Genomic DNA, 16463 nt, shown 5'->3' on the forward strand with positions numbered 1-16463 from the left:
ACGACAACGTTGATCAGTTCCAAAGCGCCGACCGCCACAGCTTCGAAGCGAAACAATTTATGCCTAGCGAGGTCACGCACGGTGCCGTCGTTCACCGCGCTCGCGCGCCCCAACCCTGCGGTAAAGTGTAACACACCTCAGCCTGCTCGCGGCATCCCGTGCTGCAAGCGTTGCAAGCTCGTGTACTTTCAATACAGCTAAGGCCGCGCATTTTTTGACATTCTGCTCAGCAACAAGCCGTTCAAACGATACTGCAGGCAGGACAAGCTTCAGTACGCAGTCGCTGCGCTGTCGGCCGTAATGAAGATGTCGGGAGGCACAGTAGACACCGCATATTCTATACATCGGTCTTTAAATGTGATACAGTGGGCAAATAATTAACTTTGTGAAGCAGACCCACTCGTACGTTTCACGCACTCGGGTGCCGACGAGTAGCCTCCGTCAACAGACGCCGCCATAACCTCGGCTAACGACACAAACCGAGGTCGCCAAGCTCATCATCATCATCATCAGCAGCAGCAGCAGCAGCAGCAGCCTGACTATACCCACTGCAAGGCGAAGGCCTCTCCCATATTTCTCCACTTAACCCGGTTCTGTGCTAGCTGCATCCACTTGACCCCTGCGAACTTCTTAATCTCGTCCGCCCACCTAACTTTCTGCCGCCCCCTGCTATGCTTTCCTTCCCTTGGAATCCAGTTTGTTACCCTAAGCGACCATCGGTTATCCTCTCATCGCACTACATGTCCTGCCCATGTCCATTTCTTCTTCTTAATTTCCACTAGAATGTCGGTAACTTGAGTTATTTCTCTGACCCACTCTGCACGCTTCCTATCTCTTAATGTTACCCCTACCATTTTTCGTTCCATAGCCCTCTGGGTTGTCCTCAACTTAAGTAGAACTCTCTTGGTTAGCCTCCACGTTTCAGCCCCATAGGTGAGTACAGGTAAGATGCAACTGTTATATACTTTCCTCTTTAGCGATACCGGTGAGCTGCTAGTCATAATCTGCGAGTGCTTGCCAAATGCGCTCCATCCTAATCTTATTCTTCTTGTTATTTCCTTTTCATGGTCCGGATCTGCGGTTACTACCTGTCCTAAGTAGACATATTCGCCTCCTACTTCCAGTACTTCGCTACCTAATGTAAACTGCTGTTCCTTCTCGAGGCTGTTGAGCATTACCTTAGTCTTCTGCATATTGATTTCGAAGCCCACCTTTCTACTTTTCCTGTCTAGGTCATCAATCATTATTTGCGGTTCATCCCCCGAGTTGCTTAGCAAGGCAATGTCATCAGCAAATCGCCGATTACTGAATATTCTCCATCTATTCTTATCCCTAAGTGCTCCCATTCCAAGTCTCTGAATACTTCCTCTAAGCAAGCTGTGAATAGTACTGGGGAGATTGTCTCCTTGCCTAACACCTTTCTTTATGGGAATTTTGTTACTTTCTTTATGCAGAACTATGGTTGCTGTACAGTCACTATATATATATCTTCCAGCACTTTGACGTACGGCTCGTCTACCCCCTGATTTCACAATGCCTGCATCACCGCCGAGGTTTCAACTGAGTCAAATGCTTTTTCGTAATCAATGAATGCTATGTATAAGGGCTGGTTATATTGAGAACATTTTTCTATCACATGATTGATAGTATGGATGTGATCGATAGTAGAGTACCGTTTCCAAAACCCTGCTTGATCCTTTGCTTGATTGAAGTCTAAGGTTGTCCTGATTCTATTAGCGATTACCTTAGTACATACCTTATACGTAACAGACAGTAAGCTGATTGGTCTGTAATTTTTAAGGTCTTTAGAGTCTCCTTTCTTATGAATGAGGATAATTAATGTTTGCATTCCTCCATGGTTCCGGTACCGTCGATGACACCAGGCACTGCATATACAGGGTGGCCAGTTTTTCTAGCACGATATCCCCCCCGTCCTTCAGCAAATCTGTAGTTATCTGATCCTCTCCAGCTGATTTCTCCCTTTTCATAGTTTCCAATGCTTTCTTGACCTCGTCCTTCGTCCTTCGCAATAACCGCGGTTAGTGGTGCAACCATGGTTTGGTCCGCCGTGTAACATGGGCTAACCACGGTTTCGCATAACCGCGGTTACACTGCGTGAACTGGCAAACTCCTCAGGCGTGTGCGAGCGAGGACGGGTTGACCCGAGTACGCCAGCGAGCGAGCGTGCGGCAACTGGAAATTCGTCGCAGTGACGTATTTCTGGGCGGAGCTTTGAACTTGCTTGTATTCTTTTTCTTTTTTTTTGACTCCCTTTGGCGTACGAGTTGAGAGGGAAAATTGGAAGGGTCATTTTTAATCACCGATATTTCTGGTGTTGCAGAAGTTAAACCGAAAATTTTTGCGGGAGAATGATGGGTGGTTCAATATCTATCAGTGTTATGGCGTTGTTTACCCTTCTTGGTGACTGCTTCTGTGGACCTTTAACATGAACACAGACAACGAATCTCATTTTAATTATTTGAGCCAAACTCCTAAGGGAGAGGAATGCAGCTATGCATCGCAGCAAGATGACGTGCTCTGCATGGGATTTGTGAAAATCCGAACTCATCGACGAATCCCTCAACTACAACCAAGAATTTCTGACAGGAATGCCAGCAGAAGCATCCAGGAATTAAGAAGATACCGATATTTTAAAGGTGGGTACAATCATTCGATGTTTATATGCCACCGAGAACTCTCTAGGCCTACCCGTAGGCTTAGCCAGCCCGGCGACCCCTCAGGCTAAGGAATGGCAGCCATACCCCTAGAAGGGCAAAATGAGGCAGCGGAGAGGCGGAGATGGACACGGAGGGCTGTAATAGGTCTGCAGAAGAGGACTACATAATAGAAAGCTGGTATAAGGTTAAAATAGGTGGAAAAGTCGAACCGGTACATCAAAAAGTGCAAAGAATGGAAGCAGACACTGCTCCCAAACAGGAGCGAACGCACCACCACAAGCCCGCTGCTGGAAAGAAAATAGTGAAGAAGTCAGTAGGAAAACAATATGCATGCAGACCGGAAAACGGCATGAGAATAACACTACGCCCGCAGAGAGGCCTAAGCCCCCCAAACAAGTTCAGCACAGCTAAGCTACTCTACTACATCTGCAAAGAGGCCGGAATCTCATACAAAATAAGTAGAATGTTGGGCGAGTTGGTAATTGGACATTATTGAAAAAATGCACTGCACTAAAAAAGACGACGACTAAACACTTAAAGAACTGGACATGTCTTTCAGTTCTTTAAGTCTTTAGTCTCTGTGCATTTTTTCAATCATGTCTGATATGAAGACGCGAGAAAGAACATTTTCTCCCTAATGATGCTCAGCAAGCCCTGCTTGTTGACACGGAAAGATGGGAGAGAGCATCGAAATATCAAGGAATTCCATCTATCATCATGGAATCAGGCACCAAAAAGGAAGTCAGGGTGTACATAGCAATCCCCGAATGAAGGACTGATTACAATGTCCCCCAAAGCATCTCCGATGATGATATAGTCCAAGACATAGAATTCAACGCAAGATTGGGAATCAACCCTAAAATCATCATGGTCAGAAGAAGGCAGGAGCGAACGCAGCAATTGGAAAACACGTGCGGTTGCTGCCATGGAGAAAGAGGGGAGCTGATCTGGAGGGCTGAGAGGGGGGCAGAGCTGGTTATGAGGCACGATGGCAACGCGAAACACAGGAACGGGCGCCAAAGAGCTGCGCTCTAAAACACACACGACACGGACAATTGCTGCACTCACAACTGATTTTATTTCAGCAACACATGGGAAATATAAAGATTCCGCCGTGGATGCACGCACAGGAAAGAAGAAAGGAGAACACACATGTCACCGTCAACATAGAACACTTTCACACCGTGTGACACATCTTATCGAATGGCAGACAAAATGTCATATTCTGATTTGTACAAGTGAATCGATGCAGCACTAACACAATATCGTATTTATATGGTAAGCTTCCAGTAGTTCACATGCAGTTTGATCTTTGCTTTTACCAAGAATCCTTGAACCATCAAAATGCGGTGAACATTCCTAGCAAGACCTGCAATTTTTAACCAAGCTCACATCTTCATCGTTCTCTAAATTTCTTGCATGCTCCCTCAACCGATCGTTCACACATCTGCCAGATTGGCCGACATAGGCTTTTTCGCACGACAGCGGAATTTCATATACCACTCCTGACTGGCACTGCACATGGGGCTTGGCACGCTTTTTCCTGCATCCAACTTGGTGGAGTCCTTGCCAGAAATATGAGGGCATAGTTGGCCAAGCTTTACCGGAGCCGTAAAAACGAGCAGTACCTGATACTGTTCGCAACTTTCTTCAAGTTACGCGAGACTGTGCATGTAGGGAGCGACTTTTGGACACAAGGTGCACTCAACTTTCCTCGTCTTCGTGGTCGTAGTACTCTTCTTTACCTTTTTCAGGAGGGTCTTGGCAACAGCTCTCCCGATCGCCTGAGGGTAACCCGAGTCCAAAATTGTTGCCAATTGGCCATGAAAGCTCGTATGCATTTCATGTTAGCACGATTTATCTAGTGCAGATTCGAGGCACAAGTTCACCATCCTTTTTTTCATTATTTTAGAGTGTGCGGAATCATGAGGTAAAAGTCGTTTTTGCACACATGAGGCGTAGCCCCAACACACATGGTCCCACCAAACTTGATACGAATATCTAAAAACTGAAGCTTGTCATCTGGTACTTCACATGCGCTGACACTGCACAGCACACTGATGCCTATTCGTTTCGCCTCCATCAAAACGCAGCCAACCGCGGCGAATGCATTTCGATGGAGGCAAATGAAGACGCGTCCATGTGCTGTGCGATGTCAATGCACGTTAAAGATCCACAGGTGGTCAAAATTACTCAGTAGCCCTCCCCTACGGCTCCTTTTTCTCTCTTTCTACTTTCACTCCCACCTTCCTCCTTTCCCTTAGGGCATGGTTCAGGTGTCCGCAGAAACAAGTGTGACAGATACTGCACCTTTCCTTTCCTATGAACCAATTATCATTATTCGCTTTCCATGCTGTTCAGAAGCGTATAAAATTCTGTCAACAATAGCACAGTAGTGTAAAGGGGTTTGCTTGTCTAACAAAATAACAAAATCACGAACATAGGTTTAGAAACAGATGCTAAAATTTGGTCTACTGGCCAGAAAAATATAACTGAAAATGGGTGCAACACAGGACCCAATACATATCCCTTTTGTTTGTAAGTAGTGCTGAAGCAATAAAAGTTAAAAATTCTAAACATGTTAGAAAATTGTCAAAAGACATACCAGCTGAATTCTGGAAAGGGACGACGTCACTCTTGTCAATGCACTGTTTCAGAGACACGAACTCCTGGTGGGGTATCGAATAGAACAAGTCTTCCACATCCACAGAGAATGTGAAGCCAACTTTGTGGTTGGGTTTCAGAATATCAAGTTTCTCTAGAATTCTGCATAAAAAAGGGGTCACTAACAATGAGAACTCCCAAAGACCTCTGCAGAAACTGACTAACAAGGATCTGCCATGTTCCGTTTTCCCTAACAACAGTTAGAAATGGCACATCTGGTTTATGCGTCTTGGCACTAAAATCACCTTTAAAGCATTGCCTTTGGAGAGCTTCTCGTTTCCAACGGCTTTACAAAAGTTGGCTACTTTCTTTTTTGCTATTGTGGAATGGCTTTTCTTTGGGGTAAAGTTTTTTTGCACAGCTTGAAGGGCTTCTTTGCCGAAAAGGCCTCCCGGTAAAACCACAAACCCTCCATTTTTGGCGGTCTGGAGAAGTGAGAGCCTGTTCTCTTCAAAGTATGTGACCACCTTCCACAAAGACGAAACAGCTGTTTTCAGAAGCGAGTCCATGAACTACTGGAAGCTTACCATATAAAGAAAAGGGGTGATTATTGCGTAAGCAATACTTCAATTCACTTGTACAAAACAGAATACGACCTTTCTCTGCCACTTGATAAGATGTGTCACACGGTGTGAAAATTGTGTTGGTCAAATATTTAGGGGAATCTCCCAAGGTGGAGTAGATTTCTACTCCACCTTGGGGGAATCTACTCCACCTTGGGGGATTCCCCTAAATATTTGACCAACACCTTTCCCACTTCGAGTTATAGATCAATTCGCTCTCGCCCTACATCTGATCTGCTGACCGTCCTGGTTAGCTCAGTCGGTAGAGCGACTGCCCCGGAAAGGCGGTGGTGCCGGGTTCGATTCCCGGATCAGGACGAATTTTTCTTTAACTACGAAGTTTCTGAGAAAGCTGTATAGCTTTCCTTTGTAGCCGTATGGCTGCGTTCGGGTGGATGCAATGAGTAATTACTCCCTTATTACGGTGTGAAAATGTTCTATGTTGACGGTTCCTTCCTTTCTTCCCTGCGCGCATCCGTGGTGGAATCTTTATATTTCCCATGCGTTGGCAAAACAAAAACAGTTGTGAGTGCAACGATTGCCGTGTCATGTGTTTTCCTTCCTTTGTGCTTGTCTTCATTTTTTTTCGCGCTGAAGTTACGTGGAAACTTGGCCAAAAACGCGTTTTTTCATTGTAATATGACTAAGCAAACTGCGACCATGACCTTGGTGAAGCACACAACACAGACTGAACCTCCCTCCTTTGCTCTAGGCTGTACTGTGTACTCCGCACTGCTTCTTGGAGATCATGGAAGAATGCCAGCTAGTGTAAGCCAAAAACTGTTATCACATGCGAAATCTGCCCTCAACATCCACACACTAGATTTTTTTGCCTTCCAAACAATCATGATATAAAAGCAGCACAGTGGATAAATTCCTCGGGGGTATGCAGCCTTTTAAAACGGAAAAATAATGAAAAAGCAGATTTTCGGAAGAGTATATCCAGTTGTTATTACCTATCCCTCTATAATTATTTATGTTTAATTCATCATAGAAATACTGAACATTAATTATATATCAAGCAGGCACAGAAAATGTTGTTGTGAATTCTTGTGCTTTCTTTTGACCACTTCAGCAGTCACTTCTGACTGGGAGAGATGCTTTCAAGTTTCCCGGGTCTGAAACTCAAGGCTGCAAATGTACATGCTCCTCGAGAAGGTGGGGAATCCGCCTTTTGCGCGAGGATGTGGCGCCATCATGCGGGAGCGGGCGGGAAACACATTGAGCGGCAGTGTAGCAGACGACGCGAAAGCGCACCATACGAAATGGCCACGCCAACGCTGGTAGAAAGCGAAAGCTTCCCCCCTTTTTTGGCCTCGGAGCGGAAAGTAGTGACAGTGATTGCAGCATATCATGTTCACGCAGTATGGGGGAAGGTAGAGCGTTTTCACAATCCACTCATAACGCACGTACGCATATACTATCTTCGTATTGTAAGAGCGTGTAGCGCGGGCCGTGTTCGACGTGACAGAATGAGACGCTCTCAGCATGCAGGTTTTCGGCAGACAGGAGAGCGTGGGGGCAGAGAGAGAGGAATCTCAAAGGGCAAAGCAGCCAGGGGTTTGTTAATGCTGCAGAGCTAGGTGGAATCGTCTCCTGTGACTTTGAGCGGCGCATATGCGCGGGGTGTCTTGAGTTACCGAGCACAATGCGGTCACCGCGGCGCCGGCATGGTGCAATGGGCGTCGCTTCCTCCTCGTGTCATCTACAACCGTGCAGCTATAGGATTTCATCCACGAAGATCGGCAGAGAGGCACATATACACACCCCGTGAAAAGGGCATTGTCCCGGCCGGAATGCACACCTGCAGGAAACGCGCTGCATTTTTCTGGCAATGGATGATTCAGAGCTGTAGCCGGTTTCTGGCCTCAGGAGTCAGAACGGATGTGGTCGCAGTGGTGAAAAGGTTCTCGGTGCGCAGAGAATGGTCATTCTGCGTGTGAAAGGATCTCCAACGTTCATTTCTGCCTCCGCCGCGATTTCTGCGGAATCAACAACTTGGTGACAAATGTGAATCTCCTACATATCGGATGCGCATCTTGGTCAGGAACCAACCCTGTTCTACGTCCAGAGCGATCCACTCTGCAAGTGAACGAGCATGAACCCTCCAGGAGACTCATTTATTGTGCCGGGCGGTTTCCTTGCCGTTGCAAACGGTTGGACGTAGACGACGATTATCAAGCTCCCTAACGAAGTGCATCTGATTGCGTACACCAAAGGAGCAAAATCCGGATGCTTTGGCGTGCACGAAGGCGAGCCGTTAATTTAAAAAAAAAATACTGTGCGTTGTGCAAGAGTGTCAAGTGCGTCATATGCTCCGAGCGGCAAAAACACAGATACTACAGGTATGTATGCATCTAAATGAAATATGCATGATGAAAAGCACCTACTGGAGTTTTCACCCAGGCTGTAGCGCACCAGGGATAGCTGCAATGAGGATTTTTTCGGTGCGTGATTGGTTTAGCTGCGCCGGGGCCTGAAGGCGATGTATTTTGTCCTTTCTTTTCTTTGTGTGCGAAAGAGCTAGGTAGCTTAGATATCACGGGCGGCTCTGTGCGCTAGGCCATAATATTTAGCATGTTTTATCGTGACTACCTAACAAGAAAAAAAATACGGCGTTTTAATGCACTGCCGTTCACGAGCCTCATGACCAGCTCAACCACTCGGCTCGCGAACGGCGGTGCATCACAACAAACGCCCAATTTTTCTTTTCTTTTTAGTCAGGCGGTAGTCGCGATAAAACATGCTAAATATTACGGTCTAGCGCACACAGCCACCTGTGATATCTGCGCTACCCGGCCCCTTCGCACATAAAGAAAACAAACGACAAAATACATCGCCATCAGATGCGCCGAACAAATGCTCATTGCGGCTATCACTGGTGGGTTACAGGCTTGGTGCAAACTGCGGTAGATACTTTTCATTATGCACATTTCCTTTAGATGCATACATATCTGTAACGAAGTGTTTTTCGCACAGTCGAGAGTATGCAGTAGGTAGCTAAGGTCGGCCATTCACATCTTGACGCTTGGTGGCCCTAATTGTAGCTTCACGTCGTTGTTGGCCGCGGCTCGGTGAAGGAAACCTGAAAAACCGCGTCTTGCATCTTGGCGCGCTTAGAAAGTGGCAACCGTACGCGGCAGATGTGGTTGGCATCACTTTGCCAAGCCTGTGACGGCCACCGTGCCGCCCGGTGCCGCCAGCCCCCGTGCACTGGCGGCGCCGAGAAACGCAGTCGACGCCGTTCAATGTGTTTCCATCGGTCGCCGCTACGACTTCGCGCGTGCGCAGAAAACTCGCGCAATAGGCGGATTGGGAAACTGCTACTGGCTTCTGCCCCCGCGGGTCAGCTGCTCCGACTCTTTGTTCTCATTGTTGGCAGTCCTAGTGCATTCTCTTCCTTAACCATTTTTGAGATCCCTGTTTCTACAATCTCTCGAAATGCCAACACATCAATTGCTGCATGGTCGCTCATGATGCAGCATGCGTTCGGTGCACGGAAGTGAAAGCCGTCCACACCGCAACTGCATCAACACTTCCAGCTTCTGCAACAGCAGAACTTAGAAAGCAAGGAAATTTAGAAAAAGGGCCTTGTCTTGCCCTGTGATACCTATCAAAAATTACCACAATGAATTTCACAATGCCGACAAATCCTGTAAATTCTCTGGGCCTGGACACATGTGACTCACGTACCTTGAGAACCAGCCAGCACAGATCTTATGAAACTTAGCAGTTCTTCAAATGTCCATGCTGTGAGCCTACCATGAAAATTTAGTTGAAAAACAAGTTGGCGTTCTTTCAACCTTCTAGGGCTGCTTTCTCAGAATCAATTTATTGCCTAGCGTGGTTGCTTAGTCCAGCCGTATCTTTGAAACTGCTTATCAGGTTTTCATAAGGTTTTTTTTTTTTATTTTATACCTAAATAAAATTCTCAGAGTGCGAGAATCTTGTTGTTTTTTGGTCAAGATATTGTATCTGGAATAATGATAACCAATTAAAGCTTGGTTAATGCAGGCCTAATTAGTAACACTAAATCTGGGGCTGCACTAAAATCTTCCAGCGAGGAAACCTTGCTTCACCTTGAGCCAACTATTCAGGAGTGACCATAATGAATTTCACAGAGCCAGCCCATTTTTCAAATTCTCCAGGCATTTCCTAAGGGGCCTATGAAACCTTGATATACTCATATAACTTAAAAAACTGAGCCCAGCTCAGTAGTACTTGCGAGCGAGCTAGTTGGCTATACGACTCCGACGACCTCTAGCGATGCATGGTTATACACAAACACAACACACACACAAGAAAATTAAACCAAGACGTTCACACAGATGATGCGCATCATCTGTGTGAACGTCTTGGTTTAATTCTCTTGTGTGTGTGTTGTGTTTGTGTATAACCATGCAGCGCCAGATGTCGTCGGAGCCCCGCTCCACAAAACTTGGTAATTAATCAAACATTTGTGTCTACCCTAAAACTTCATTCAAACAATATCTCAAGAAATGCACTCTGCTACTCATTGCCTAATCAATCTGTTATATCTCACACTCATTCGCATACATGTGAAAGATAAAAAGCCATGCTGCATGAACAGGGTGCCTGTGTGGCCAAAAAGTAGTGTGTCTAATTTGGAGCATGTCATGTGTCACTCATCACGCCACGATTTCCCTGTTAACCCTCACCCAGTAGGCAGAGCGTGTGCAGCCCCCGCTGGCGGTTGGCAGCGATCTTGTCATAGTAGCTGTGCGGCCGCCAGGTCTCCGTCCACATGACGATGGACACCGTCTCACCAAAGCTGTACAGCTGCAGCAAACAGGTGCACAGCTCTGACCAAACCCAGCCACTGCCAAAACATGTACTGGCATAATAAAGCATTGCACTGTCAGATATCCCCTATTATCCTCCCGAACATGCTCGCAATCAAGCTTTGTAACAATAGAAAGAAAATAACACCTGCCTCCATTGGCACTTGGGACACTATTTACAGGCATTTACGCAACGAGTTCAGCTCTGGGGCCGAAAGCTAACATAGCCATAGCCGAAAGCTAACATAGCGCAGCGACGCCCGGGGAGATTCCGCTGTGTCCTCTCTCTCAGGGGGCGAACTGCCCCCGATGGACGCTAGTGACGAACTCACACTCGGAGCCTCGAACGGAAGCACTTGAGTCTCCGTAAACCGGGAAACCATTGACGCTCAAATAGTCGAATCCGATGGCAGCACTTTCGCAGAGCCAATGGGAGAGCTTGCTGCACTCTTGCTTCAAATATGTCGATGCTGTGGGGCGAGAAGGGGTCCACCGCCAGGGCCACGGCGCCGAGCTGTCTGGATGCTCAGCTCATGTCAAACAGGTCGCTTCTCTCCCCTTGGCACGGCTTGCCTCCAGTGCACTGGTGCTTTGCAGAGAAGTATCCGGATTCTGTGAAGGAGGCGTTCGCCGGGAAGTTTCACGTCCGGCTGAATTTCTGGGCGGCTTTGGCCGAGCACAACAAGGGCAAGGCAATATCCCAATCACGATGGTCGAGTGAGACGTACATAGCATGCCATTGAGAGTCCTGTTCAGCCTCTCGGTAGGCCCGTTCGTTTGAGGATGGAACGCTGTAGTGAGCTTAAGCTGCATGGAACAGGACCGGAGTATGTAGTCAACTACCTGGGGCAAAAAGTAGCGGTCCGCCAGCAATTGGCGTGGAGCACCGTGGTGAAGGTTGACATTTTGTAACAGGAAATCGGCGACATCGGTGGCACAACTCGTTGGTAATGCACGTGTGATAGCGTATCGGGTGGCGTAGTCAGTCGCAACAGTGATCCAGCAGTTGCCAGAACTGGGCGTCCAAAAAGGCCCGAGGAGGTCTAGCTTTACACGATGGAAGGGTTCCAGGGGTACGTCGATAGGCTGCAGAAGACCGGCAGGCAATGTGGATAGGCGCTTCCTGTGTTGACAGAGGTCACAGTTGGCAACCTAACGCCAAAAACTACGATATAGACCGGGCCAAAAGTAGCGGCGTCGCGCCCGATCATACGTTCGTGAGACGCTGAGGTGACCCGCGGTGGGCCGGTCATGTAGTTCCCTGAGGACAGACGAGCAGAGACGCTGGGGAACGACGAGCAGGAGCGGAGTTCCATCAGGGCGAAGGTTGCGGCAGTATAGGATGTCACCGCAAAGAACTAAGGGTTGAAGTGTAGGGTCTGAGGTGGCACCGCTGAGGCAATCGATTAGTGGATGCAAGGAAGAGTCTTGCCGCTGCTCGTCCGCGATGTTAAGCAGATCAGAGATAGCGAACAAGCAAGGGCCGAGGTCAATATCTGCAGGATCTGGTGGTTCCACAGGGTGACGAGACAGGCAGTCAGCGTCTTGATGGAGACACCCTGACTTGTAGACAACGGTGTAAGAATACACTTGGAGGCGCAATGCCCAACGACCAAGCTAGCCTTCAGTGAAGAAAGCCAAGAAAGAGCTTGGTGGTCAGTCACAACCGAGAAAGGACGGCCAAACAGGTAGGGTCAAAATTTAGACACGGCCCAAACAAGGGATAGGCACTCGTGCTCTGAAATGGAGTAATTGCGCTCGGCAGTGGAAAGAAGGTGGCTGGCATATACGATGACACAGCCTTGACTTGGGTGACGTTGGGCAAGCACGGCACCGATACCATATCCGCTAGCATATGTGCGAACTTCTGTTGGAGCTGACGGGTCAAAATGGGCCAATACAGGTGGTGAGTGAGCAAGTGAATCAGTGAAGAAATTGAGTTTTCTTGAGCAGCACCCCAGGTAAAAGGAATGTCTTTCTTAAGGAGGTCGGTGAGGGGATGGGCGATGGCAGTAAAATTTTTGATAAAATGTCGGAAATAGGAGCACAAGCCGACAATGCTTTGCACATCCGTAGACGATCGAGGTAGAGGGAAGTCGTTCACAGCTTGGAGTTTAGCAGTATCTGGGCGGACACCAGAAACATCGACAAGATGCCCAAGGATTGTGAGTTGATGATGATGATGGTGGAATTTAATGACGCAAGGGTGCCTCAGGCAGGATTGTGAGTTGACGGTGTCCGAATAGGCATTTCGACGAGTTAAACTGCAACCCAGCTCTAGGGAAGACAGAAAGAATGCTCGTCATTCTTTCGAGGTGCGCGGAAAGTGTGGAGAAAAACCTACAACATTGTCGAGGTAACACAGGCATGTAGTCCATTTAAAGCCTCAAAGCAAAGAGTTGATCATTCGCTCGAAGGTAGCAGGCGCATTGCCAAGACCAAACGGCATGACTTTAAACTGGTATAATCCGTCCGGTGTGACAAATGCAGTCTTTTCACGGCCTTTGTCATCGACAGCAGTTTGCCAATACTCGGATCGAACGTCGATGGATGAGAAAAATTTGGCTCCATGAAGGCAATTCAAAGCGTCATCGATTCTTGGGAGAGGATGTATGTCCTTTTTTGTGATGCCATTGAGGTGCCAGTAACCAATGCAGAAGCGCCAACTCCCGTCCTTCTTTTTAACGAGCACGAGTGGTGAGGCCCATGGGCTCGACGAGGGCTTTTGATGTCTTTAATAAGCATCTTGTCCACCTCCAGCCGAACGATGTTGCGTTCTGTATTGGACACTCTATACGGACGTATGTGAATAGAAGCGGCGTCACCAGTGCTTATGCGAGGCATAACCACAGAGGTCCGAGCCAAAGGGCAGTTATTGAAGTCAAAGATGTCGCAAAAAGAGGAAAGACATCTGAGGTCGTGAGTTTGTGCTGGTAAAAGGTCAGGAGCAATCATCTTTGTGTATTCGTCAGATGGTGGGGCGTTTGACACGTGGTGATTCGCCGAGGGGGGTACGCAGCCTGTAACAGCTGATACTACAACGCATTCGGAAGCAGGGCACAGCGTGGCGAACGACATGCCTTAGGGAAGCGGCTGAACGTGCAATGCAAAGTTGAGGACCGGAAGGGACACTTGATTGGCAAACATAGTGACCACTGTATGCGCAAGGCCAACGTTCCATGTGAGAGGTACATCAAGGGCTGGAGTAACGATGTACTGGCCAATGGAGACTGGTGGGATGGACAAGAACGATACATAGGTGACGGCTTAGGGGTCCAGGCAGAGAAAATTGACAGTACATAGGCGGTGCACAAATGGATCTGGCAGCTCCTCCGTAAAAGGTAGGTCGAGCTGAACAACACTTGTGGCACAATGAATGAGGGCAGAATGTTCAGAGAGAAAGTCAAGGCCGAGGATTAGGTCATGAGGGCAGTGTTCAGGGACAGTGAAGAGAACAGAAGTATGACGGCCCGGCAATTGACACACGAGCTGTACACATTCCAACGACAGCAGAAGTACCACCATCAGTGACACGGACAACAGCTGAGGGGCCAGGAGTGAGCACTTTCCTAAGACGATGGCAAAGACGGGCATTCATAACGGAGACGTTCGCTCCCGTGTCGATGAGAGCTGTAACAGTGATCCCGTCCACTTCAACGCTAAGCATGTTCCGTCGGGCCTGGAAAGTTGGAGGATTTTCGGGTCGGGTCGTGAGAGCAGTATCACCTCCGGACGCTGCAGCCATCAGTTTTCTGAACAACATTGAGCATATGGGTCAGAAGATGACGGACGGCGAAATTGGGGCGACGGAGAACAACGACGGTAAGGCGATGACGAGCGATTGATGGGCAGAGTCTGAGCGTCGGAGCTTGAGAATTGTTGTTCAGAGGACGATGAAGAGCGACGGGAATAGACGTAATCCGGGTAGCGGCGGTAAGTCGATGGAGGACGAGTTCGGCAGTGTCGAGAGATGTGACCGACTCGGGAGCAGTTAAAGCAGATAGGCCCATTGTCAGGTGTTCTCCACTCATCTGGGTTGCGGCTACGGCGTGAGTAGTACGGATGCCCAGAACCAAGTACCAGGGACCCCACGGCGAGCATCTGGGGAGCTAATGGTTGGATCCTGAGATTGGCGAATTCTTGCCGGACAACAGCGTGTATAAGGGATACCGTAGGGGCACTGTCCGGTACTGATAGCTGGGAAACAGGGGGAGACACTGCTTCTAGCTCCTGGCGCACAAGTCGTGTCAGGCTGTTGGATGTTGGCAGAGGGCAAGGTGGGGTTGAGTCCATGTAAAACAAAGTCGCAGCCGTGTTCGGCAGCCGCGTGAACCGACAGGAAATACGGCGGCTTTTCGCTTGTTCAAACCGGCGGCATTCTTTTAGAATCACGTCAACCGTTCAGCAGTCCTTGTACACAAACAAGTTGAAGGAGTCGTCTGCTATTCCCTTTAATGCATGGCCAACTTTATCACTCTCTAACACTGCGGTGTCAGCTTTCATGCAGAGAGCCAAAATGTCCTGAATGTATGGCACATAAGACTCTGTGGACGATTGTTTTCGGCATGCAAGCTCCTTCTGCGCGGCCAGGTGACATCCAATTGGCTTACCAAACAAGTCAGAAAGTTTCTGCTTACAGAGGTCCCAACTGGTTAGTTCCACCTCATGGGTCTCGATCGAGCCAGACCCTTGCGGTGCCCGTCTGGTAGAAAATGACGTTAGCCAACTTCATGGTCGGGTCCCATCTGTTGTGTGCGCTCACGCACTCATACATAGCGAGCCAGTCTTCCACATCAGCACCGCCCACTCCATTGAAGGTTACGGGATCACACAGGTGGGCAATGATAATAGCCGGGATGGAGAATGCCAATAGTGCGGCCCCGTCGCTGGGCATGGCTAAAGAGCCAGGAAGTTGAAGACTGCTGCGGAGTTCCGTGCTTGCTGTAGGCTACCCCGCACCTCCAACCAATAATGTAGCGTAGATACACGCACACAGAGAGTAGATGTATTCACAGATATTTACAAATGGGTAGCTGACTACAGCACAGACGAACAACTTCAGGCTAGCGACACCCAGCACGAACCACGCACACTACGTCGTCCTCGCGTTTCACACATTCCACACGCGAGCACAGCACTTTGTCCTCATTGTTGTCCCTTGACAATATTTTAAGCTGCTAGATGTGTGAAGGCAAACAAGCTATACATGCTATTCTGTAGCACAGAAAAAATTAGGCAAGAGGCACAGTCTGGCATGCACGATTTATTTTGACGGACGCCAATTAAGCGGAGCAGTCATCAATAATGCTAGCACGTCTCAATAAGTGATAAAGAAGGTAGTGACATGCTGTAGTGACAGAATTTTTGAACAAAGTACTTACAGCAGCGACAGAAAGATATGACACACGGCAACGATACTTTATTTACTGGCACTTCTTTTCACGGAAGATTGATGAGAAGTTAGGGAGTGCGATAATTATGCGGGGAAATTTTTCGAGCAAATTTAAATAGGTGTGAATTGTGATTCTTAGGCGAGCTATTGTAAATATAAACCAAAACATTGCATCACCCAAAACACAAATTGCTAACGCACTTAATGTGCCGCACACATCCTAACCATCACTCCTCACGTTTCGCAGTATAATGTTCACAACAGACAATACAGTTCTACTCTCGATCAGTCTTGATCCGAGTCCGCGTCGACACTGCAACCACTCCCTCCAGTAACACATGTAGAATTCGTTGATGCTGAAGTG

The 16463-nt window shown here is 48.1% G+C and overlaps 1 protein-coding gene and 1 non-coding gene across 7 annotated transcripts in view; one reads left to right on the plus strand and one right to left on the minus strand.

The window, feature by feature from the left end:
* The window catches only part of Dph5 (diphthine methyl ester synthase), a 66495-nt gene that overhangs the window by 26044 nt on the left and 23988 nt on the right, over positions 1–16463 (minus strand). For 5 of the 6 annotated variants that reach the window (XM_084576053.1, XM_084576051.1, XM_084576049.1 and 2 more), the window contains one exon: positions 10585–10705. The exons of the other annotated variant lie outside the window; for it this stretch is intronic. In XM_084576053.1, coding sequence (XP_084432179.1) covers positions 10585–10705 — 121 coding nt within the window. The remainder of the gene's footprint in view (positions 1–10584; positions 10706–16463) is intronic. 6 annotated transcript variants of the gene reach the window in all.
* On the plus strand, positions 6150–6223 carry TRNAS-GGA (transfer RNA serine (anticodon GGA)). Its single transcript has one exon. It is a non-coding gene; the product is annotated as a tRNA-Ser (tRNA).

Source organism: Amblyomma maculatum, chromosome 8 (assembly GCF_055883805.1).
Source record: "Amblyomma maculatum isolate TAMU_Amacu chromosome 8, ASM5588380v1, whole genome shotgun sequence".
Lineage (NCBI taxonomy): Eukaryota > Metazoa > Arthropoda > Arachnida > Ixodida > Ixodidae > Amblyomma > Amblyomma maculatum.